Raw genomic sequence first — 25,561 nt, 5'->3', positions numbered from 1 at the left:
ATCCTTTAGATTCAACTCCTGACGATTTTTCCCTTCATCGGCATCTTGTTGATTCTGTAGATGCCTCTGTTACTTTCAACCCCACCCGTCTCGGTACCCGTGTTGTTGCTGCTGCTTCTCAGGCTGCAGCCACCTGCTTGGCCGCCTTATCCTGCATTGGCGAGTCCCCTGTTCAGGTCTCCCAAGAACGCTCGGTTAAATGCCAGTGTTGGCACTGTTCTACCACACCACATTGCAACCGGTGTTAGAAATCTAAAGGACTGCCACAAGGATATAAAGCATATCCTCGATGCCCAAGTCCATTCTGTCCTTCAGGTGGATACATTTACTCGTCCCCCTCGTGGTTGTCGCAGTCTGCCCCTCCGGGTTGTGAAGATTAAATTTGATGGTAGGACCCTTCCGCCCTCTGTCATTCTTGCTGGTGCCAGATGCTCCGTTCAGGAGTATATTCCATCTCCTCGGCTCTGTAATAAGTGCTAGAAGTTTGGGCATGGTGCCCTCAAATGCTCTAGTCTTGTCTCTCTCTGTCCCATGTATGGGGATGAGGGTCACTTTAAGTTGGAGTGCACTTCTCCCCAGGCTCGCTGCCTCAATTGCAGCGAGGCCCCACCCTACCTTCTCCCGCACGTGTACAAGTTACAATCTTGAGGCGACTGTCCTCAACTTGATGCACCGGGACTGTTTGTCTTTTCCTGAGGCGAGGTACCAAGTTCATCGTCTCCCCCCTTTTGCTGGAGTCTCTTATGCTCACGTGTTGCACTCTTCCTCTCCTCGTCCTTCCCACCTTCCTCAGTCTCGCAACCTTGTGTCCAGGCCTTAGACCCGGACACGCCCGCCCCCTCCTCCCCTGTTCCTTTACGTTCTGTCCCGGAGGGTCCCCCTCCTGGTTCTCTGTCTGGGGTTCCCCTTCTTTCTACCCAGTCTGTCATATCTCCTGTGTCTTCTTTCTCCTCTCCCTCTCATCCTCCTTCCAGTCATTCTCTTCCGTCTTTTGGCTCTCCACGCCGCCTGTCTGTGCGGGCTGATGTCCATAGCTCTCCCAGAGATCATGTTGTTTGTTCTCGTTCTTCTTCTCCTATTGAGATACTCAAGTCTGTTGCCCAGTACATTGCTGCTGGGACACCTGTCTCTTTGAGTCAGAAGCGAAAGCCGGCTCCTCTCTTTCCTCCTCCCCGGCAGGTAAGAAGGCTTCACTTTCTTCTTTGCCCCCCTATCTCTGACTCTATCATTCCTTCCCCTCCTGTTTCGGTGGTAGAGCCCCCTGTTCCTGCTGTAGAGGTTTCTTTGGTCCCCGCTTCCGTCTCGGTTGCTGCCCTTGCTGAGGTGCGCTCCCCTCTTTCTGCCCCTCCTCCTCTCCTTGACCGCCCCCTCTCAGTTGTCTCCTCCTTCTCTGGACCCTGGTTGTCCACCTCTGGTTTGTCCTCCCATTTCTTCCCCTCCTCCTTTACTCAGTTTACGCATGCCCCCTCACCCTGACTTCGCTGACCCTGAGCTGCTTTAACGTGCTGTGTTCCTTTTTCACCTTTGTTCTCTGCTGCTATCCTTTCTCTTTTTGTCCCATCTCCCTTAAAGGTATTCCTTATTCCGACTTTTGCCCAGTTCTTCATTCCTCCATTCTTGCCCGTTGGCAGGGTTGTTGATTTTTGTAGTTGGTAACAAGCTACATGCTCCTAAGCGTAGTGTGTCCCCGTGGCCTTCCTCTTGCTGCCATCACTGGCGGTGGGAAACAGCTCTGGCAAGGTTGCGTATTGGCCATACTTGCTTAACTCATGGTCTCTTAATGGGGTGCTGCCCTGCTCCTTATTGTCCAAACTGCATTGTCCCTCTTACAGTCGTGCATATCCTTGTTGAATGTCCTGACTTCTGGGACGAGCATGTGTATTGCTTTCCGACTATCCCTTGCGGTCGATTGTCCCTCAATAGAATTTTTGGTGAATCGGATGCTTTTGATATTGTTCGCTGATCCAGAATCCCTTCGTGTAGCAGTGGCCCTCCACCTTGGTGCCCCAATTTACACTGAATACAAGTGTATTTGCAACAGGGTGGAAACAGACCAATATGGCACTATATACCCCTGGAAAAGGGGGCAAACAGTTGGTGTGGAACTACACATGTGTATTCACCTTGGCTGACACCTATGTATACTTCGGTGCCGATCAAGCAGGTGGGGCGGGCCAACCACGGAAATAGCAAAATCAGTCAAATACAGGCAACTGGAAGGTCAATACACCTTTGTTCCCATAGCGTCTGAGACGCATAGCCCCCTGGGGTAAGAGTGCCTTGGGATTTCTCAAGGAATTGGGCTCCAGGCTCATTGACATCACCAGAGACCCAAGGGCCGCCAGTTTTTTGTTCCAGAGGGGAAACGCCTGCTGCATCCTCGGTTCCTGTCCGGAAGCGGAGGAGCTTCAAGAGATCCATAACCTTTAAGAACTCATTGTATCATCCAATGTATATCTTGTAACCTCTAAATATATAATAAAGCACAAAAAAAAAAAACACAAAAGGGGATGGTAGAAGAAAAGCATACAGAAACTGTATTGGAGGGGACCTAGTTTTGTTTGAACATTCATTCCACTGCCAGTCATATATTTGTCATAGTGAATTGGTCTTTTGGTAGTGGCTCGAGTTGTACTCTCCAGTCTTCTTTTCCAAAGAGCCTAGTGTATAGTTACAGTCCTGGTGGACCATAATGGCTGGAGCTCAGTTAGCATGCAAAGCTCCTTGTCTTGGAAATAATTTTTCTCGGGCCATTAATTAATATAAAGCAAAAGGTTTCAGTAATAATAAAATATTTATTGGTTCATACAAATACATTAGAAGCAAAGCAAAAGTCCTATCAATTAACAGTAACTTTGCTATTTATCCACGAGTGTGTTTAACAGTGTGCCACTTTTACCTGAAGCTTAATTCCTCCACAGCCTGTTCCTTAATCTGATGGTTGGTTCTTCCACAACAAGAACCTCAAAATTCACATGGTAACTCGTACGGCCACAGCTGCTCATACCTAGAGTATCTGATTTATCCAGAGCAGCATTGTTTAGCTTTTCCAGGTGCCTGATTTCTTTGCAGTAACAGCCAACACATGCTTGTCTTGCTCATGACACTAACTTCACCAGATATTTGATTCATCCACACTAGAGGAACAGAATAAAATTCAATATAATTTTCAAGAAACACTTTGACCATTTCCATACTTCATGTACCTTCATCTATATTTAAAGTTGTGTGGTGGTCATTACCCGAGAATAACACTTGCAATAAAAATATTTCTGGAGGGGCTGAACAGTGGCTCCCTGATGCTAGCTCGCTGAGGTAGGTTCACTCATGAGTCATATCAGCCTTAGGAGTCCTGAATGCTCGAGATGGTGCCCCGGAGTTGGCACCTATGATGTTTAGGGACATGATATTAGAGGGGTTGATGACTTGCAACTTATTCGTTTGCTCCTCTGCTTTCCCTGACCCTGTCTGGTGTGATGTGCTAGACATCTGTTCTCTTCCATTGTTCCAGGTGCTAAAATGTTTGAATATTTTGAAGTCTGGGCAGTTTTGTTTTGGGTTTAGCTTGGCTGCTTTCGGGATCTATTCCATTTTTGACAGTACAGACTTTTCAGCTGTCCCTTTCCACCAGGGATTCGAAGCCTTCGACTTCTCAAGGAGTTTGCCTTCCTGTTTCCGGCATTGGGTGTTGAATACGGCTCTGCTCCGGGGTCTTCAATGTGACTGCCCGGGGGAGGGAGGGGGGGGGAGAGAATTGAGGAGGATCCCTGGGGTGCCCTTTAATCCTTCCTGGTCTTTGATGTCTGCAGAGGGCATTTTGCTCAGGGTGGATGATTTACTTATCCTCCATCATCCCTAGATACATTTCCATGGTCAGTAGGTTCTGCAGACATGTCTTATTTCTGGAGGTTTTCCATTGTCCCATTTTGCATCATATTCAGCTCAGGTGGACCACTTTTGGTTCCTCCTGCAGGATCAGGACCCCTTTTTCTTCTCTTACGAACCCATCCTCCTTTGAGTTCAAGTTGGCTTTGCTTTTTGAGGTTCCTGATTTGTCCTGGCTTGCTGACAACCCTGTTTTTCTTGGGGGCTTGGTATGGCTTTTGCTGAACTGGGTACTTGAATCGCAGGAAGTGGGTTCCATTTTCATGAGTGAAGGAAGGGTGACTCGGCTTGGGGGGTTTTCACACTGGCCCTCAAGTTGTTTGCCCTTTTGAAGGTGCTATGCGGTGACATCTGGTCCATTTTCCCAGTTTCGGGGTGATTTGTGGGCTTTACGAGTTGTTTCCCAGGTTCTCCAGTATTGTTTTTCTAACCCCTTTAGGTTCAGGGATGCTGGGTCAAGAATCTTCCTCTTAGCTCTGCGTGGTCATTGTGACATAGTTTGATTCATTATTAGGCATCTTATACCTAGTACTGTCACCTATCATTCAACCACCGCAGGGCCAATCTTGTGGCTGTCTGGCGTTGGTGTTTGTTTGGCCCCATTTTGCAAGTTGTCCCATACCTCTTTTATTTTTGGCTGGCTCATGCTCCTCCTGAGCCATCTTGGTCTTTTGATAGGATGTTGGTATTTTTCTCCTCAGTTCTTGATTGCCTCTTCAGTCCATAATATGTTCTTCAAGGTTCTGCTTTTGTTAGTCCTCATTTCAGAGTTCATGATCTTTCGGGTAACTTGAGAGCCAAAAGCTCCTGGTGTGCTGCCAGCTGTTGGTGGCCAGCTGTAACTCGGCAACATGCCCTCAGTCTCTGTTCATTCCATCCAGCGGTCGACCCCCAAAGACACACAAATTTTAACATGCTGTTCATTCAAAATTGGAATTTTCTCAAATATAAATTAATATTGTGAGATATTAATATTATATTAATATTAATAAATAAAATATTAATAAATAATAATAAATTATTAATAAATTAATATTATAAATTAATAAATATTATTAATATTAATAAATTAATATTGTTATATATTAGCAAATATTATACAAATTAAATACAATATTAATAAATTAAATACAATATTAAATAAATACAAATTAAATACAATATTAATAAATTAATATTGTTATATATTAGCAAATTTACATATTTAGGCATAGGCTTGATGTTTAGGTTCTGTTGGCAATTATTTGTAATTATAGTACATGGGTTAAGCATTTACATTACAGCATTGTGGTTTGTACAAAAGTTGTCAACGAAGCATTGTTCGAGAAATATTTGAACATAATTAGTTGTTGAGTTGTTTGTAAACCATTTTTCATTCATAAATAGGGTTTGGCAGGTGCATGGAATAACTTTTGGCCTTTGTTTATGAGGACGGGCTGAACTTAGGGGTTTGACCTGTTGAGTGAATCATTTGTGGTCATTTGCTGCTTCAGTTCTTTTCTCTGTGAACCTTACAGATGTCTGTATTCAGCCCGTCCTCCAAACAAAGATCCAAAAGTGATTCCATGCACCCGCCAAACCCCCTGTTTATGAATGAAAAGCGGTTTACACACGACTCACAACTGCTGACGTTCGAACATATCCGGAACAAGTGCTTCACTGACGAATTTTGTTCAAATCACAACGCTATAAATTCTTCACCCACGCTCTACAAATACAAATAATCGCCAACAGAACCTAAACACCTAACCTAACCTATCCTATGCCTATATATACATAATATGCTAATATATTATAATATTAATTTATATTTGAGAAAATTCCAGTTTTGAATGAACTGCATGTTCAAATTGATGAATGCGTCTGTGGGGTCGACCGCTGGATGGAATGGACTTGAGTCGAGGATGGGTTGCTGTATTGCTTTGTATACTTTCTGGATGTTTCCTTTGGTGAGGATGATCATAACAATCCCACTACTCCCTGTGCCTCTGTGATGGGAGGCATGGAGGGGCAGGATCTGGCTCTGGTCCCCTGTAGGCCATTCAGGACTCCTAAGGTTGATGTGACTTGTATGAGTGGACCTATCTCAGCAAGCCTAACTTCAGGGAGCCACCAAAGCCCAAGCAGAAAGAGCCTTTTCATTACATTCAATGCTAGGTTTTTAGAACAAGTTTATATTTACAAAAATTTCATAATGATAATACCAGGTAATTAGAAAAGGTATTGTACTCACCAATGAAACTGACAATTTAATATTTTCCTTGTTAACTTCCTTATAGCAATTTCTTCTTCCTTGGTGATAGTAAGGGAGGATAACTTAAACTTCCCTTTCTTATAAACCTTGACTTGCATTTCTCCCAACGTGGTCACCAACTCCTTACATTTAGTTACACATAAATTACTTCGAGGGAGTAGGATGCTGTAGTACTTCCTGAGGAAAATTAATGAACTCGTTTTTATATACTGTACTGTGCACCTAGACTTTGGAAGCAGTGTGGTCCTGCTGTGAATGATTTTCTAAAATATGGTAGTGATGGTTGTCTATACTATTCAGTGAGTAAGGTATGGCTGATAATGTGTACACACATACATATGTTTCCCCTCCCCTCATCCCCCAGAGTCAACCATCCAAGGCTATACTGTTTTCCCAGTTTGGTTTCTTCTTTTGATAACTATTTTACCATCCAAAGTTTTAGTGAGGGGGAAATATTTCCTAAAGTTAAAAATTACAACATTTAGCAACAATAAGATAACATTAAAATAGTGAAAGAGCAAAGACAAAATAAAGACAAATAAATGAAATTACCTAAGTGTAGTTACAGGATGAGAGCTACGCTACACTTTACCTCACCGCGCCGACTGCCTAGCATCAATTCGGAAGCTAAGCTTCAACCAACGCGAAAAAACCGCCGACCGGTAGGAGGGAGGGTTGCCAGGGAGGGTTGCCAGGGAGCCTCCAGGGCTCACCCAGAAAATGGCATTTCATTACATTCAACGCTGGTTTTCTGTGGGGAGCCCCTACGGCTCCCTGGAGCTACATACAAAACCAAAAAATCCAAAGGAACCCGGAATTGAACCAGGGGTTCGATCCAAACCACCACATTTGCCGGCGGAGATACACCACAGAAAGGCAAAGCACAGCCCCCAGACAGAACCCCCAGGGAAACGGATAAAACAGACCGAAAATCGAGGGACAAGGTCTGGGAGCAAGCATAATAGACAGGGACACTGAGCCCAAACCCTAGGGCCCAGGCTCAAAACAGACAAAATGGAAAACCCGGTGTAAAATCAACACTCAAACGTTCCCAGAGGAACAGAAAACACCAGAAAAGCAAAGAAACGACAACAGGAGAATAAAACTTTGAAAAGGGTGAAAAAACTCACCCAAGACGCTCAGACACACACCCAGGCACATATAAAAAACGCAACGCCGCCCTGGTGGCCACGCCGGGAAACCGGCAGAAGAAAATGGCCACCAGAACAGAGGGCTGTGACCAACGCAAAAGATACGAAAACACGCCAGAAAAAGTGGGAAGCAAGCAGACTGGATGGACAAAAAACTCCGCCCAGAAGCAGAAAACCTAGGCAGGGGCAAACCACCCCAGAACTGCTAGCAGGCATCCCCCACAGCCCTGGGAACCCGCAACAGAGGCCCCGGGGCAGAGTCGTCCTCCAAGCCCTCTGCCCTTAAAGAAAAGGAAGAGTCCATGGGAAAGGCAGCAAGAAAGGGCCGCTGGTAAGACCTAGAAGCCTTGGCAGGAGGAACAGGCTCAAAAACCTCCGTCCCCAACCCGAACGGGGCAGCCCCCGAAACTGCCCGAGTCTCGGCCCCAACTAAACCCCGCCCCAACCCCGAAACCCACAGACGGTCAGGAGCCGGGAACAGGGAGGAAAAGGGGCGAACAGCACCAAACCAAAATAGGGTGGTCCCAGGGCATCCGAGTGGGAAACCAACCTGGCGTGTTGCAGCAACCTAACCGCCTAGGGGCTGGCACCCCTAGGGCTGATATGGTGACTTTGATATTTCTGGGGCTACCCCCCGAAAATAAAAAATAAATAATCAATTGATTGACAGTTGAGAGGCGGGCCAAAAGAGCAGAGTTCAACCCCCGCAAGCATAACTAGGTAAATACAGTACAACTAAGTGAATACAGAAAAATGATGAAAGAAATGTAATCTAAATACAGAATTTGAGTTGTAATAGTGAACAATATGGCACAAATTAGCCAGCCCTGGCAATGAATTAACTCACCCATTTTTGGGAAGAAGTGCTTGAGTCACTTCACAGGCCCAGTGAATATCATTATCTCCCACATCAGACAGATAGATAGTTCCACATTCTTTGTACTTTGGCTTGGTATATGGCAGAGGGCTTAGTAGCTTAGGATTTATGCCAGCTACCACATGGACACCTGTAAGTATTTAAAAAACCAGCATTGAATGTAATGAAACGCCATTTTCTGGGTGAGCCACGGAGGCTCCTTGGAGCTTATCGGGCTAATGTATGTTATGTTAGACCGGGACATTAGCTATGGAGTTCAGACCTACCAGGGACCAGCGCCAGATCCTGGCCCCTTCAGAGAGGTTTCAGAGAGCAATGGCCCTGGAAAACCCAATTATGGTTGGGGGTTTTCCTTATCTGACATCGACCGGGGTTAGGCACCCAGAAAGGTAAGTGTAACAAAACAAACCCCACATGGTAAGAAACTACAACAAAAACTGAACAGAGAGGTAGAAAACTCCCTACAATCCCAAGGAAACAATCAAACAATCAATTTACTGCCGCGCCGGTTGTCCGCGCAGCCCTCCCCTCCCCGGGAGGGGGGGCCCTTGGATCTCACCACGCCGGCTGCCTTCAGTTTGTAAGCTAGTGTCAACTGGGATAGACGCTTCTCTGGCCTCAAATTCCTGGGCGGTGTTTGCCTCATGTGGCGTTCTCTGCTGTTTTTGTATGGTGTGTGGTGGCCAGGAGTACTTCATCAGTGCCGGGGCTGCATGTGCTTAGGGGCTTCCTTCCCTAGGCGCCCTGTGAGTACTGCCCCTGCATGTCAGGGTTATCTTCCCTGGGGCGTTCGCGAACCACTCCCAAAGGAGTTCTTGCTGCTCGGCATTTGCCTTGCCCTTGGGGCCAGCTGGGGCTTGGGGCCCTTATTTGGCCTTGGGTAGGGACTGGTATTGTGCTGGTTAGGGCGTCAAGGTGTTGCGCGGCCTGCCACCTAAGCGGCGACCGGTTCCTGTTGCCTCTGGGGACGGTGTACTTTTGTGTTTTTTTTGTTTGTTTGCCTGGTGGAGGTTCTGCTTCGTGGGTCTACAGTTTCCCTGGTATTGTTTTGGTGGCCCTTTGCTAGGCCCCCGTGCTTGTACATGTCCCAGGGGTTTTCAGTATTATCATTTACCCCTTGTTTTGTTTGGGTTTCCTTAACCGGTTAGCAACACCTTGCCCGAGCTTCCCGTAGTTGCTACCCTACGGGCCCTGGAAACCCCTGTCGGGGCTCGGGGACCCATGGATGCGTCTCCCGAGTTCCAACCTGCCTTGTGCGGGTTTGAAGGTTGCAGTGTGCCCTTGTCTCAGGGTGACAGTCACCTGTTTTGCCTCCATCATGCTGCCTGTTGGGTCAATGACACCTTTGACCCGGAGTCTTGCGAGTCATGTTCTCTGCTTGTGCTCCAGTTTTACTCTGAGAATGTTCCTGTTAGGGTACAGGCAGCATCAGCGTTGCATGTTAGGTTTAGGTTATTGCAACACGCTAGGTTGGTTTCCCACCCGGATGCCCCGAGGATGCCCCGTTTTGGTTTTAGGTACCCTGACCTGGGGGTGTTAGTCGCTCTGGCTTTGGCTCCTGCCGCGTCCCCTGGTCCTTCCCCTGTGGTTCTTCCTGCACCTTCTCCCCTGTGTCCGGCTCCAAAACATCTGAGGGTTTCGGCCTCGGCACAGGGTTTAGTTGTAATGAGACTCGGCTGCCTCGGGGGCTGCCCCATCCGGGTCGGGGACGGAGGCATTTGAGCCGGTTCCTCCTGCCGAGGCTTCTGGGTTCCACCAGCAGACCCCCCTTCTTGTCTGCCATTCCCTTGGACTCTGCCTTTTCTTCAGGGGTAGAGAGTTTGGAGGACGGCTCTGCCCCGGGTCCCGACGTGGGGGATCCTGGGGCTGGGGAGGAGTCAACCTAGGGGCCTTGGGCCCCCTTTGACCCTGCTTGGGTGCTTTTGCCTTCCTCGCAGGGCTTATTGTTGCAGGGGGAGGGATTTTCTTACCCCCCTTCCCTGTATGGTTGGACCATAATGGGGTTTTCCAAGGCCATTGCTCCCTAAAACCTCTCTGAAGGGGCCAGGTTCTGGCGCTGGTCCCTGGTAGGTCTGAACTCCATAGCTAATGTCCCGGTAACATAACATACATTAGCCCGATAAGCTCCAGGGAGCCGTAGGGGCTCCCCCACAGAAAAATTATCTTATGTTATACAACATAATTTATCTCAAGATATAAATGTTATACTGTATATGAAATACCAAGGCATATAAAAAAGAGCATTAAATGTAATGAAATATCTCTGTTTGGTAGAGCCTTTGAGGCTCTCTGACGGTAACTCACTGAGGTAGCTCCAGACATATGAGCCACATCAGCTATAGGAGTCATGAATGACTTAAATGGAAGAGGGACATTGACCAGGTAATGAGCCACTAGGACCCTGTTAGACCTCCAAAATCTGAGGCCTGATATCAGCCTATGAATGTTTGAAAACACCACAGCCATGCCACAAACTTGCGAACATAATGAACCCAACAATAAACTACAGGCTGGCTAGATTTAATGACACTGCAGACAACCTGGAACAAACCAACCTTGGAACAGGGAACCAAGAAAAGTGGGTCAATAAACACATCCTTCTTGAGATATAGACACCACACTATTGCTGCATTTTCCAATTTTGGTCTCACAAATGATGTGAACAGTTTCTTTAGTATTTCCCCACTCATAAAGTTAAATGCAATTTTGAAATTTACTAGTACAGTCTAGGCTACTCACAACACCTTTGAACCACCTCCAGATCTCTTTCTTTGTCGGAGTTCTTTAATATCTATTCACATAATTAATAGGTCGAGTGTGACCTGGTTTCCTGTATTCCACATTCCATTACATGGCATTATTAACACTGAATTCCATCTGCCCATAGGGTGATACAAGCAGACTGCATAAGAGAAGCAGTTCGATAAATTTCTTACCCTATTATTTTGTTATGTTTACAATACAGTATACATAAAAATGATTAGCTCATTGAGCTTGACTTGTATCATAAGTTTACACTTGTCGGAAAATAAATTATTAGGTGTTTCAAATACTGAACAGTGGAATGGATCTTCAGGTAAATTGGAATGGATCTAATGCAGTCAGAAATTCTAGTACTGTACAAGAAAAAACTGAAAATATTTTTTAGGCCAGCTCAGGAGTTAAATATGAAATTCAGTGCAGAAAAACTTTAAACACAAATATTTTTCCCAATTGCTCCTCAATAAAATTATGCAAAAAATGAGATGTTCAATTATTTGAACAAATATAATAATTGTTGCCAAAAATATAGCAAAAAGTAGTGAAGATCTTAAATGTTGTCAAAATCTAGTGTTGAATATAATGAAACGGCTCTTTCTGATGTGGTCGACAAGTATAAGAAATATTGCCGGAACAACCATGGACATCTTTAAGAGAAAACTAGATAGGTTTTTTCAAGAAGTGCCGGACCAACCGGGCTGTGGCGGATATGTGGGCTTGCAGGTCGCTCCAAGCACCAGCCTGTTGGACCAAGTTCTCACAAGTCAAGCCTGGCCTCGGGCCGGGCTTGGGGAGTAGAAGAACTCCTAGAACCCCATCGAGCAGGTATCAAACAGGATACTATTTACCAAGTTGTGTGCTCGGCTCTTTTCTGGGCTGTGTGCTCAGCTGTTTTCTGGACTATGGGCTCAGCTGTTTTCTGGACTGTGTCCTCAGCTGTTTTCTGGACTATGTGCTCAGCTGTTTTCTGGACTGTGTCCTCAGCTGTTTTCTGGACTATGTGCTCAGCTGTTTTCTGGACTATGGGCTCAGCTGTTTTCTGGACTGTGTGCTCAGCTGTTTTCTGGACTGTGTCCTCAGCTGTTTTCTGGACTGTGTCTTCAGCTGTTTTCTGGACTGTGTCCTCAGCTGTTTTCTGGACTATGTGCTCAGCTGTTTTCTGGACTGTGTCCTCAGCTGTTTTCTGGACTATGTGCTCAGCTGTTTTCTGGACTATGGGCTCAGCTGTTTTCTGGACTGTGTCTTCAGCTGTTTTCTGAGCTGTGTCCTCAGCTGTTTTCTGGACTGTGTCTTCAGCTGTTTTCTGAGCTGTGTGCTCAACTGTTTTCTGGGGTATGTGCTTGGCTGTTTTCTGAGCTGTGTGCTCATCTTACATTGCAGTGTAATGAAGATTATTGCAAATATTTACTGGTACAGTACTTGTAAAATATTGGATTATTTTTTTTTAAATTAAATATTGGATTAATAAAGAAATGCCTAAGGAAGGGGAAGCAATAAGTGTGTAAAAAAAGCTTTACAAATGGAACACAATTGTGAAAGGAGTGCATCAATGATCCAGTGAAACCAGTGAATCTATTTAAAACTGTCTTCAGGTTTAAAATACTCTGCTCATCTTTTTTTTACTACTACAATACCTGAATTGAAACCAATGCTACATCTTCATGTGTTTGTGCAAATCTCATATACCTGTATGGCAGAACACTTCCACTACCTAACAGCTGCACTCATTCTCATTAAAATATCTTCAGTAACCACTGTTCTTTTAACAGCCCATTTTACAACATCTACCCATCACTTTTGTTGTCGTTTGGTTTTGTATCCTTTATAATTAACCATATATTGTATTTTCCCCTTTTCAATATTTGTTCCACATGGCTATAGTATTCTTAGTATTCTATCAGGCTATCTTCATTCCTTTCTCTCCATCCTTTCCATATCCACTGAAATCTATCTTTAATTATACTGTATAAGTAAATTTATGGTCCTCACCTAGGTGTTCTATATCACGACTATTCACCAGATCAGCGAGTCCCTCACAAATAGATTTTGCATCAGCATCCTTGGCGATAGTACAAAACAATTCTCTTAGTGTACAAGGTAACACAGCTAAATTTTCCAAATAACCAGTGAAGGAACTCAGTCGGCACCTGCAAAGAAGATTTTTCTTTAAGGATATCTTATGTGTTTATACAGTATTTCACATTGTATATAATATAATATGTACCGTATTACATTCAGGAACTCTTCACAATGAAACAATTTTGCAATATAATTATAAAATATTATATTTTCACCACCTATGTAGCTAAAAATCTAACCAAATACGGCAGAAAAATATTTATTTTATATAATGGTATGGTACCTTTTATCTTGTGTGTGTCCAACCTTTTGTTGATGATGTATCCAAGAAGACTGTCAGATGTGCCATAGTCGCTGTCCTTCCACTGATGTTTAACATGGAGCTCAACATCACAGTTTCTTTCAGAGAGTTGTATCATCATTTGAGTCAGATCAGGAATTTGGCACACATCTGTGTCCAAAACTATATACACAGGAATACACGGTTTCAGATACTGGAAGAGGGCTGCTGCTGCACTTACCTGGCCATCATTTACATTCAATTCCTATAAAACAGAGTTTACTTGAGAATGTTAACTTTATAAATGATGTTTAACTAAATTTGCAGTATATGTACAGTTAATGTTATGCCACCAAATAGCATGTATTGCACATATATATTTCATTCAAATAACTAAACTGATAAATTTTACATAACATACAGTAAAATATATATATAATCTACAATGTTATAATGACACTGGTATATTCAAGCATTTGTTACCATAGTTGAGACTGCAACTAGTACTAGTATACTTTAAGTCTACCAGTCATATTTTTCTGTTCTTTCTGGGAGGGATCCTTAACCATTGTGCTGCTCACCTTCCAAATATGGCAACCCCCCTGTGCGCAGGAAATAAATTCTTGGGAAAAAATTATTTTTGTTTTTGAAAATGTTAAATACCCTTCCCTGATCACAGATATGTAAAAAAAAATGAAATTGTAATTACTTTGGCCGCAATGGAGTCCGAAAAATGGCGTGTGACATCACAATTTGGTAGTCGCCCGTGGCGTAGACTCCTGGAGCCAGTCACCCGCCAACTTCAACATGCGCGAGTTGCCACAAATATTTTTTTTTTCATTTTTGGCATACATTTCCAAATACATTTGTTTTGTTTTTCTTGCCACTCCTATGTATAATGAACCCGTACACAATATTATGGCAGTAGAACATCCGTACTGTCCCAAGATACTGTGTTATATGTGTGTCTCAAATGTGTCCCCATATATTGCTCATACAGTGGTACCTCGGCTTACGAGCTCCCCTGGTTACGAGTTTTTCGGGTTACGAGCTCCCCTGGTTACGAGTTTTTCAGGTTACGAGCAGGATTTGCTCGGAAAATTTGTATCGAGATTTTCAGGAAGCAATTCAGGAAATAAAGAAAAATCCAAAATATTTCTTCTCATATGCGAAATCAAAAGCAAAAACCACTGCCAGTATTGGACCTATTCGTACGAGTGAAGGTTCATACACGGAGGATGACAAAGAAATTAGTGAAATCCTAAAAAAGCAGTATGAGGACATGTTTAGCACTCCAATAAACAACATGAAGGTGGAAGATCCAGACAATTTCTTTATGCGGGATATTCAAACCCCTGTAAATATAACTGATATAAACACGAGCGCACTAAATTTTGAAAAAGAAATTGAAAACATGCCCATGCACTCGGCCCCAGGTCCAGACTCATGGAATTCAATATTTATAAAGAAATGCAAAGTGCCGGTAGCACAGGCACTCAGTATAGTGTGGAGGAAGAGCTTGGACACGGGGGAGATACCAGATGCACTTAAAGTAGCAGACATAGCCCCTCTACACAAGGGAGGGAGCAAAGCATTGGCAAAAAATTATAGACCAGTTGCACTAACATCGCACATCATAAAAGTATTTGAGAGAGTGATTAGGAGTCAGGTCACCAATTTCATGGAGACCAATGACCTTCACAACCCAGGCCAACATGGATTTCGAGCGGGAAGATCGTGCCTCTCACAGCTACTTGAGCACTACGACAAAGTCACTGAGGCATTAGAAGAGAAATGGAATGCTGATGTGATATACACAGACTTCGCAAAGGCTTTCGATAAATGTGACCATGGCGTGATAGCACACAAAATGAAGTCAATGGGAATAACCGGTAAAGTAGGACGCTGGATACTCAGTTTTCTGTCAAACAGGACTCAGCGAGTAACTGTCAACCATATAAAATCTAGTCCAAGTGCAGTGAAAAGCTCTGTACCTCAGGGTACAGTCCTTGCACCGCTGCTTTTCCTTATTCTCATATCAGATATAGACAAAAATACAAATCACAGCTTCGTATCATCCTTTGCAGATGACACAAAAATCAGTATGAAAATTACCTCGGCTGAGGACATTGAAAAACTTCAAGCTGATATTAATAAAGTTTTCGACTGGGCATCAGAAAATAACATGATGTTTAACAGTGATAAATTCCAGGTACTCAGGTACGGTAAAAATGAGGACCTTAAACATAATACAGAGTACAAAACACAATCAAATGTACCCATAGTAGGAAAACAGCATGTAAAGGATTTGGGAATAATAATGTCTGACGACCTAACGTTTAAGGAGCATAACCAAGCAAATATTGCGACAGCCAGAAAAATGATAGGATGGATTACGAGAACTTTCAAATCCAGGGATCTCATCACAATGGTTGTACTCTTCAAGTCACTTGTGTTGTCCCGTCTTGAGTACTGCTCAGTACTCACTTCCCCCTTCAGAGCAGGAGAGATTGCTGAAATAGAGGGAATACAGAGAACATATACGGCACGCATAGACGCAATAAAGCACCTAAATTATTGGGATCGTCTCAAAGCCCTCCAAATGTACTCACTAGAAAGAAGACGAGAGAGATATCAAATAATATACACCTGGAAGATACTGGAGGGCCAAGTACCAAATCTACACAGTAAAATAACAACGTACTGGAGTGAACGACATGGAAGAAAATGTAGAATAGAACCAGTGAAGAGCAGAGGTGCCATAGGCACAATCAGAGAACACTGTATAAACATCAGAGGTCCGCGGTTGTTCAACGTCCTCCCAGCAAGCATAAGAAATATTGCCGGAACAACCGTGGACATTTTCAAGAGGAAACTAGATTTATTCCTCCAAGGAGTGCCGGACCAACCGGGCTGTGGTGGGTATGTGGGCCTGCGGGCCGCTCCAAGCAACAGCCTGGTGGACCAAACTCTCACAAGTCGAGCCTGGCCTCGGGCCGGGCTTGGGGAGTAGAAGAACTCCCAGAACCCCATCAACCAGGTATCAACCAGGTATAGGGTGTTGATACGTGTACAGGCCGACTAGCGCATGGTGGCACCGCGATCGCCACTCAGTTTACCAGTACCTTGTGCCCAGTGACTATCCCACCTCAATTCTTCACCAGGATTTACAGTGTTTTGTTGGATATTTGGCCATTTAAACATAAAAGTTGTTATTATGTATCTCGCAATGGGTCCCAAGAAAGCCAGTGGTAAGGTTCAACCTAAGAAAATAGTTGTGAGTAGAGGATGTTCCTTCCTCATTAAGAATATGTGTGAAGTATTGGAAGAGCTGCAAAGTTTTGTTGAAAAAACTCACCCAGATAAAGCTGTAGCAGGCGATTGCATTGACTTTTTAAATGACAATGTGATGTCTTACTAGAGACAAGTGTTAAAATGTAGCAAAAAACAAGTGTCTTTAGACAGATTCTTAGTAAGACAAGCAAGCAGTGAGCCACAAGCAAGTCCTAGTGGTATGCAGGCAAAACGTGCCAGAAAGTGCACACCAGAGAAATCTTCACTGCCTGATGTTATAATGGAAGGGGACTCCCCTTCCAAACAATAACACCTCTCCTCCTCCCCCCTCTTCACCATCTTCCATACGCCAACAGCAGTCATCAGCAATGATAAGTAATTACTTAAACATAGTTTTGTGGTGTAGATTTTGATGAATTAGGTATAAAATTTAGTTTGAAGTGAGGTTTTTGGGTAGTCAGGAACGGATTAATTTATTTCCCATCATTTCCTCGTTGAATGTAATGAAACGCCATTTTCTGTGTGAGCCCTGGAGGCTCCCTGGCAACCCTCCTTCCCACCAGGTGGCATTTTTTTCATGTTTGTTGAAGCTTAGCTTCCGAACTGGAGTGCTATGCAGCCGGCGCAGCGAGGTCCGGCCCCCCCCCTCCCCCTCTCGGGGAGGGAAGGGCTGTACAGATGAGCAGCGCAGCAGTAGTGTGTTATGTTTGCATGTTTGCTTGTTTCCTTGGGATTGTAGAGAGTTCTACCTCTCTGTTCGGTTTTTGTTGTTAGTTTCTTACCATGTGGGGTTTGTTTTGTTATGCCTACTTTTTAGGGTGGCTAATCCCGGTCGATGGCAGATAAGGAAAACCCCCAACCACAGAGGGGTTTTCCAAGGCCGTTGCTTCCTGAAACCTCTCTCATGGGGCCAGGTTCTGGTTCATGGTTCCTGGTAGGTCTGAACTCCATAGCTAATGTCCCGGTCTAATATAACATACATTAGCCCGATAAGCTCCAGGGAGCCTCCGGGGCTCACCCAGAAAATGGCGTTTCATTACATTCAACACTGGTTTTCTGGGTTTCATGATATGGCCCCACACCAACAGCTCACTTGAGGATCATTGACTGAATCACAGGGGGGTTGCTTCGGTCCTTTCCATTATGGAGCTGGACTCTGTGTGTAGCTCATCTACTGGATTATCGGGGTTTGGCTCTCCATGCAGTTCTCTTAGGTGCTTACAGATGATCTCATTTCCATCCTATCACCACAGAGTGGACAGTCGATGACTTGTCCTTCCATTAGCTTTCAAAGATGGTTCGTTGCATGCAGGTGGGCCTCTCTGCAGCAACATGGAATTGGAGGCTTTTGGTCCTGTGGCCCTTCCTTTAAGGATCCAGGAATTTTTGTGGTGGATGCTTTTCAGCTGTAATGGAGTTAGTGGGATTTCCTTTATCTCTTCCCTCCAGTTTGGCTCCTCCCCCATCCACACCAGACTGAAGTCATTTTCCAGTAGGGTGGTCCTTCTGACTCCTTGGTAGCCACCTCAGCTATATTTTTTTGCTTTTCTGGCTCGGTGTTTGATCCCACTTGTTTTCCAAGGCCCTGTCTGTTTCAGAGAACTGGTCAGAAGATATTCATTGATGGTTCAAGGGTCCCTGCCAATCTTCACATTTGTTCTACTTAAGACTGGTTTACTGCCATCAAAATGGTGTTCAGGTGGCAGGTTTTTTGGTGTTACTTTTGTAACTTTCTTCCCAGAGACAGTATGAGGTTACCTGGTGGTCTTTTTGCTATTTTCTCTCTTGCTGCCTAGTTTCAGCCTCAGTTCCAATTATTTTGTACTCTTTCTATCAAGGTCAATCATCTTCTGTAGCCTCCTACATGTTGAATTTGAGTATTGTTTGGAGGAAGTATTTTGAGTGTAAATAAATGAACCTTTTAGAGGTCATTCTGTGCCGGATTGAGAATTCTCCAGTGTCACCGTTATCCCATTAATTGTCCCCCCTTCTCCCCCAGTAAGAGCAGCTTTAACAGAGCCCTACTGCATCAGTAACTGGTGGTTGAACTGACCTGCCTAGTACTCTGCCAAGTTAATGTAAAAGCAGGATATTGCCTAAGGAAGTAACCAAGTAGATTAAGATTAGAAAATGTGTGGAAAGATTATAGGTTATAATAACACATTTGTACAGTAGGTTATAATAAAGGAAAATTAAAATATTTTATAATACATGTCTAAAAATTGAGGGGAATCTGCAGTATCTAAGTGGTTAGTGAAAAGGCCATAAATATTTCATGTCTTCCTAAGCATTACTAATTTACTATGTAGCAAGAAATATTACTATTGTCTGCATTTATTTTTAAAGGAGCCCTTGGTATATTGTCATTAACCTCAAAATCTAATTATCTTAGTGGTAATTGGAAAATATACAAGTCATTTGTCTCACCTCGGTTATATTGCAGCTTACATACTTTGTGATGTTTTCATTACATTCTGTCTCCGTCACCAAATTCAACAAGTTAGCTACTTGAGTCCCAGTCTGTTTCAAAAGATCAACCAGCTCCTTTGCATATTCATCCAAAGCTTCAGGCTTCCTGTGTGCTAGCAATCCTCCAAAATGCAGAAAAACATTTTGATATTCTGATTTTTTCTCGCTATTGCAAAGTAAGAAATCAGACAATTTTTTTGTTGAATTAGCATTTTCACTGGCTTGAACAATGTCCAAAAGTTTTGCTATTTCACTGTCACTTCTCCCATGCTTCTTACATAAGTTGATTAGTTCATTTTCAAATGTACTTGGTGTATCAAAAGGAAACATCATGTTAAATATGTGCTCTGCTGAGTAAAACTCAAGTATACTTTTATGTGGAGCAGCAAGTTGTGATGTGTACCCTTTAGGTGTCCACCTACGATCCATGACCAAGAAGGCAGCGCACATGTCCTCAACGGGTAATTTTAAATTGAAGCATTTATTTTCCAGTTTGCTTTTACAGTCATCAGAAAAAAGAACTTCAGATACAGAATGGGTCTCAAAACAAGTTTCATACAACAATTTTACAAATAGGTTGCAGAGATTTTTCAACCTTGACAGTGACACCTCATCCAAGTCATCGGTTTGGTTACTAACAGGATTGTCTCTCTGATCACAAACATAAAGTCTATCAATTAAGCGGTGCTTAATAAGTTCATGAAACTCAATGTAGAGTCCAGTTGCTGTGGTGATTGGCCCAACCCTTTCTGGTCTGCAGGCCCAGAGATAAGTCAAGAGGGTTAGGTTTAGGGGCAAGCGAAAGTGATCTCCAAGACGGGCATGGGAACGTTTCAGATAGTCAACAAGATTTTGTGTATTTTGTGTACTCTGGCCATTGCTAATCATTTCTTCATGTAGCCGTGATACAAACTCTGTTCTTCTGTTGTAAGGAATCCCCATTATTCTGACATGAAACCAAGGCTGGTTGTTACACAATTTAGGAAGTACTTGCAATTTTATTGGCCGAGTTGTGATAATTACATGAAATTTCTTATTACTTTTAGGTATTTGTGCTGTAAGAATTTCCTGTATAAGTTCCTTTGAAGCACGATTTATCTCATCTAAGCCATCAACTAACATTAACACATTTAAATTTAGCACCGAATTCACAAGATCATTGTCTTTAAGTTCATAGGACGGTTTAGGTAAAAGAAACTTCAACAAGTCCAAAAAGGTAGATATTACCTTGTATTTACACTCAAAGTGAAGTACAAGGTCATACTCCTTCAGTCCTCTCACTGTAGTGGAAGACTCTGGGCTGCTTGCCCACTCTGCTAACATCAGCTTCACTAAGGTTGTCTTCCCTGCACCTGCTTCCCCTTCTATAGCTAGAATTGAAATATTTTCATCTCTCTTCAAAATCTCTAACAAATATTCATAGTCAACAGTTTCATTACAAAATTCATCATTATCTTCTTTAATGAGATCTAATCTTGTAAACACTGTTTTCACTTTCAAACTCTCCCTGCCAGAGATAAAAGATGCTGCATCAACATTGGACACATTGTTGTATCTATCTTTTAGTTCACTTACACTTTGATGTACAACATTTATGTGATGTTCTTGTAACTCTGCTAAACTTTTTCTGTATTTGTCTATATCTAAAACTGATAAACTGGTGTTTACTATTTCCAAAATATTCACATTCATTGAATCAATAAGTGAATCTACCTCTTTTGTATGGCCATAAAGATCTCCACCCAATTCAAGGGCCTTTTTAAGAAATTTTTGCAGTTCGTTTATTTGTTCTTCCATCTCGTTAATATTTTGTATATCAGGTAGATCATGAACTAATCTACACCTAAAGTTTTTAATAGCAGTTAAAATATATTCTAGTTTTGTCTCATCACAATCACTCCAGACTTTATTACCATCTTCAGCTAGTTTATCACATGTAGCTTTGATGCTTGCATACAGTAGTGTTATATCAAACTTATCACCTTTAGGATTTTTCTTAATGATAGGTAGCTGGCTTTTGTCAAAAAACTTATTGAACTCCCGATTAGACATCTTTTTAACTTCTTTTAAATAGTGCTCAATAGTTTTATCTAAATCTCTATCACAACCCCAACACAATATATAATAGAGAGTACTACGACCCTCAGTCATTAATACCTTAAATACCTTCAAGAAATATATGTCCTTCTCTTCAATTCCACGTTTATGTGACATGTTTGTAATATTCAAATTAATTTGTTACTGCCAATGTATCATTCAATACCACTCTCTCATGGTAAATATTACAAGTTAGAAGTACCGTTTGGTACTTATCAGGTAATGATCCTTTATCAGTGGAGTATTACATTTTGCATTAACAATGGCTTTGCTATGGCAAAAGATTACTATTTGAACATAATCATGGATACAAATAGATTCAAATACTGAATTTATTATCTCTACATACCTAAATAGATTCACATACTGAATTTATTTTCTCTACATACATATACTGAATTTATTTTCCCTACATACCTAACCACCTGTAAATAGTTTTATATACAGTATAGTATATGATTTAATCATATGAATCTTAACAGGAGTACAATTGCTAGCCTGCCAAGGCCAACATAGTACTTTGGCATGCATTAGAGTACAAGATACAGCATTAAAAACAAATCAATTATATAATGCTTGGATGTCAAGAGTGTGACTTAGGAAATTCAAATGAATTGGTAATTTAAGAAGACTTCTATTATAAGACTTATATCTTGGCTACACCTATGCAATGACAGTGGATTCACTGACCATAATACATGTGTGTGTTTATACAGTAACTTAAAGTTTTATACAGTATTCACATTTCTTGTATTTCCAACCACCCCATCAAACTATTCAACATCACTGATCTGAAGTTCATTATTACAGTACAGTATTCAGAAACTTGATTATAATGGCATGAAGTTTCAAGAAAATATGAAAAGCAGCAATTAGGTTGCCATCAGTTCTGTGAAAGAAAAAGAATGAAAATATGTAAGTACAGTAGCCATCATTGTTAATTTAATTTAAAATATTAGTGAATGAACATCACATAGGATAAAATTTAAATAAAAAGGCATCAATTTATTACTGGAGTTCGACACAATCGGAAATTCTGGTTTCATATCCCAAGTGGGACAAATATTGTTGGCACCTTTCCTATCACCTTATGCATCTGTCCACCTAGCAGTAAAGAGGTACCCCAGGAGTTAGTGAGCTTCTTGTGGGGATGCATCCTGGGGAAGGGTCAGTAGTTGGACCGTGGGGACACCTCGATATGAGCCTCATGTACTGTATGTACAGTATGAATATACACAGGCTGCCTGCCTCAAATAAAATGAATTATTACTGTATAAATGTATGAGAAGTTAATTATTAATTATTAACATAACAGAAATTAGTTAACATGACTGAGAAGTTAATAATAGGTATTAAGGCTATTGTTACAATTATTGATTTGGCTGATGATCCAAGACTGGTCCATACATGGTCAGGAGAGACATAGTTACTTTCATTTAGGCATTATCCGTGGGGATTTGCAGATTTTCAGTTATATCAAAGTCAGCAAAACATCCCCTTATGCTTTGGTCACTTGCAGTTTTATACATTTTATATTGTGTTAGTTTTCTTAGTAATGATTGTTCCTTGCATACTGTTGCACTACTGAATAAGGTCTGGATTTTATCTGCAAATTTGATGCAGTCTGAAGGAGTTGGATTCAAGAATACCTCCTGGAGGGAGCTAATAGGTGATCATGGCATGGAAGCATCATGGGGAAATTTCAAGGTCATCACTAAACTCGTTTAAAATTATGTGCCAATAAGGAGAAAGAAAGGGAACTAAAAGGATTACAGTTAGTAAAAAAGAGCATTGATAACTAAGCAGAACCTCTGGAGAACCTCTGAAGAAGTTGCTGTTCATCCACGATGAACATCATTGATTATGAGATATATTAAAGGGGCACTAAACTCATCCACCCAGGAAATCAGATCAGCCAAAAGAAACTTTGAAAGGAAAGTTGCCCAAAACATAAATAAAGATCTAAAGTCATTTTATGCCTATATTAGAAGTAAAACCAAAATAAAAGACTGAGTAGAACCTTGAAAGATGAGACTAACCAAGCTATAATGGGTGGCGAAAGGGCAGCAAACATTCTGAATGAATACTTTACATCAGTGCTCACACTAGAAAGATTAGAAGACATCCCATCACCCACACTAATGTTTGAATGAGGTGAAGAGAAATTAAGGGATATACACATAACATGACATAATCCAAAGTCGATCCAAAGTCATAAAGGAACTGTCAGTGGAGCTATGTCTACCACTGAAACTCCTTTTCAGAAAATCTCTGGACAAAGGGATGGTTTCCCTAAATTGAAAATACTGCATGCAAATGTCACCCCTTAGTTTAAAAAAAAAGGCAGAAAGAGCTCAGCAGAAACCTACTGTCTGATCATCTTGACATCTCACATCTGGAAGCTCATGGAGAGAGTCCTGAGGGGAAACATTCACAATCTGACAGCAAACAATCTTATAAAATCCATGCAGCATGGGTTTGTTAAAAATAGATCCTGCCTTACAAACCTGATCATATTTTTGGAAACTAACCATCTACTCAGACAATGAACTTCTAGTGGATGAAGCCCTGCCTGAAATTCTTTGTGTAATAGTGGCTTAATAGACTGTGTAACTCCTATCCCTACAATTTGTACTTTATACCTGATCAACCAGGCTGTGACTCATACGTCAGGCTGCGAGCAGCCGCGTCCAACAGCCTGGTTGATCAGTCCAGCAACCAGGAGGCCTGGACGACGACCGGGCCGCGGGGACGCTAAGCCCCGGAAGCACCTCAAGGTCAAGGTAAGGTACTCCTATGTTATTTGTACACACATTCTTTTGAATAAACATTGAATTGTATTGTACTGTATAGTATACAGTGTATTGTACTGTATAGTATACAGTACATGGATTTTGATGAAATCTTTGATAAGGCACCACATGAAAGACTAGCAAGGAAATTACAGGTACATGGAATAAATGGTAGAATACTAGAAAGGATAAAATAATGGTTAAAATAAAGAAAAAATGGGGGATCATGCTACATGGGAATGAATCTGACTGTAGAAATGTGGTGAGTGGAGGTACCTTGGGGGTACCACAGGGGTCCATTTTGGGAGCCAACCCTTCTTGTCATATACTGTACAGTACATCAATAACAGATGAGAATATTACAAACCACATCATCAAATTTAAAGATGACACTAAAATCTATGGTAAAGTTAGAAATAATATGATATTGAGGCCTTACAAAGTGATCTACATGAACTCCACAAATAGTCAGAAAACTGTCAAATGCTTTTTAATATAGAAAAATGCAACACTTTACATATGGAGCATAGCAACCCATGCCACAATTACCAAATTAATATTACCTTACAGTAGATTGATGAGAAGGACCTTAGAGTCAAAACCCACCATTCACTGAAAGTTGCACAAGTAGGAGCAGCAGTACAAAAACTGATCAAACCCTAGTTATAATCAAGTGTTCCTTTAAGGAAAAGATGATGGTGATTCAATTTTGTGCCCAAAACGCTATGCGTGTTAGTGGCTTTGCATGAATGTAAGAACACTGACATTATGTACTCTCACAACCCAATGTACCTTCTTGTATATAAATAAATAAGTATAAATCTCTGGTGTACCCTCACTTGGATTACTGTTTCCACGCATGGAGATTTCATCTTCAGGACATAGCTGCTATCAAGAAAATACGACAATTGGCACCAAAAATCATTCCAGGACTAAGTCAAATCCTGTATCAGGAATGTGGCCAAAACCTTCTTTTTAAATTACAGCATTATGGAGTCAGAGGTCACTCCCTGCAATACCTTAAGTCTTCCTTACTGACAGGCTCCAGTATGTTTCTGTGAATAATTCAATTTCTCCCACCCTACCCATCAACATTGGTGTTCCCCAGGGCAGCATACTTGACCCTCTCCTCTTTCTCATCTACATTAATGACCTACTGAATATGGAAATACATGGTAAACAATGTAGGTTAGGACCATTTAACTGGCAGTTGTGGGACTGTTACTGGTTAAATAAGCACCAGTTCACAATTCCTCAATCAAGTGTCCTTGCTCCATCCCTGCAGTAAGTTATTGACAGTATATGTACAATGGATTGTCATATATGACACTAACGTTAGTATTTTAACTTAACTTTGATATAATATTACCTTATGTTTGAGAACAAAACTCATTTTGAATGCGTAATACGTTGAAATTATCGAGTGCGTCTTAAAGTTCAAGGGGCGCCTGGGCAAGCCTAGCCTGAGGACAGGCGCTTATCTGCCTCGCTCTGCACGTACTCTAAAAGGCAAATAATTTGTACACGATACAACAATTCTTTGTAATACACAATACATTTTAAATGTATTCTCCAATTGTATTACAATGGTAATACAATTAGAGACCATTGTAATACAATTTC

The 25,561-nt window shown here is 42.0% G+C and overlaps 1 protein-coding gene across 3 annotated transcripts; it reads right to left on the bottom strand.

Annotated features, from left to right (window-relative positions):
- Positions 1-2,775: 2,775 nt before the first annotated feature.
- LOC123756712 (uncharacterized) lies at positions 2,776-25,451 on the bottom strand. Of its 3 annotated transcripts, XM_045739967.2 has the most exons (8): positions 25,308-25,450; positions 21,890-22,035; positions 19,008-20,556; positions 13,313-13,551; positions 12,917-13,074; positions 8,138-8,297; positions 6,119-6,316; positions 2,776-3,137 (listed from the first exon to the last, which is right to left on the bottom strand). In XM_045739967.2, the coding sequence occupies exons 2-8, from the start codon at positions 21,946-21,948 to the stop codon at positions 3,113-3,115; spliced, it is 2,388 nt and encodes a 795-aa protein (XP_045595923.2). In that variant the 5' UTR covers positions 21,949-22,035; positions 25,308-25,450; the 3' UTR covers positions 2,776-3,112. The 3 variants fall into 3 exon arrangements, with proteins under 3 accessions (XP_045595923.2, XP_069187899.1, XP_069187900.1); XM_069331798.1 differs by having other exon boundaries at positions 19,008-22,035; XM_069331799.1 differs by lacking the exons at positions 2,776-3,137; positions 6,119-6,316; positions 8,138-8,297 and having other exon boundaries at positions 12,931-13,074; positions 13,290-13,551; positions 19,008-22,035; positions 25,308-25,451.
- Positions 25,452-25,561: the final 110 nt, after the last annotated feature.

Source organism: Procambarus clarkii, chromosome 26 (genome assembly GCF_040958095.1).
Source record: "Procambarus clarkii isolate CNS0578487 chromosome 26, FALCON_Pclarkii_2.0, whole genome shotgun sequence".
NCBI lineage: Eukaryota > Metazoa > Arthropoda > Malacostraca > Decapoda > Cambaridae > Procambarus > Procambarus clarkii.
The sequence above is the reverse complement of the archived record's forward strand: the minus strand, read 5'-3'. Positions and strand labels throughout refer to the sequence as shown.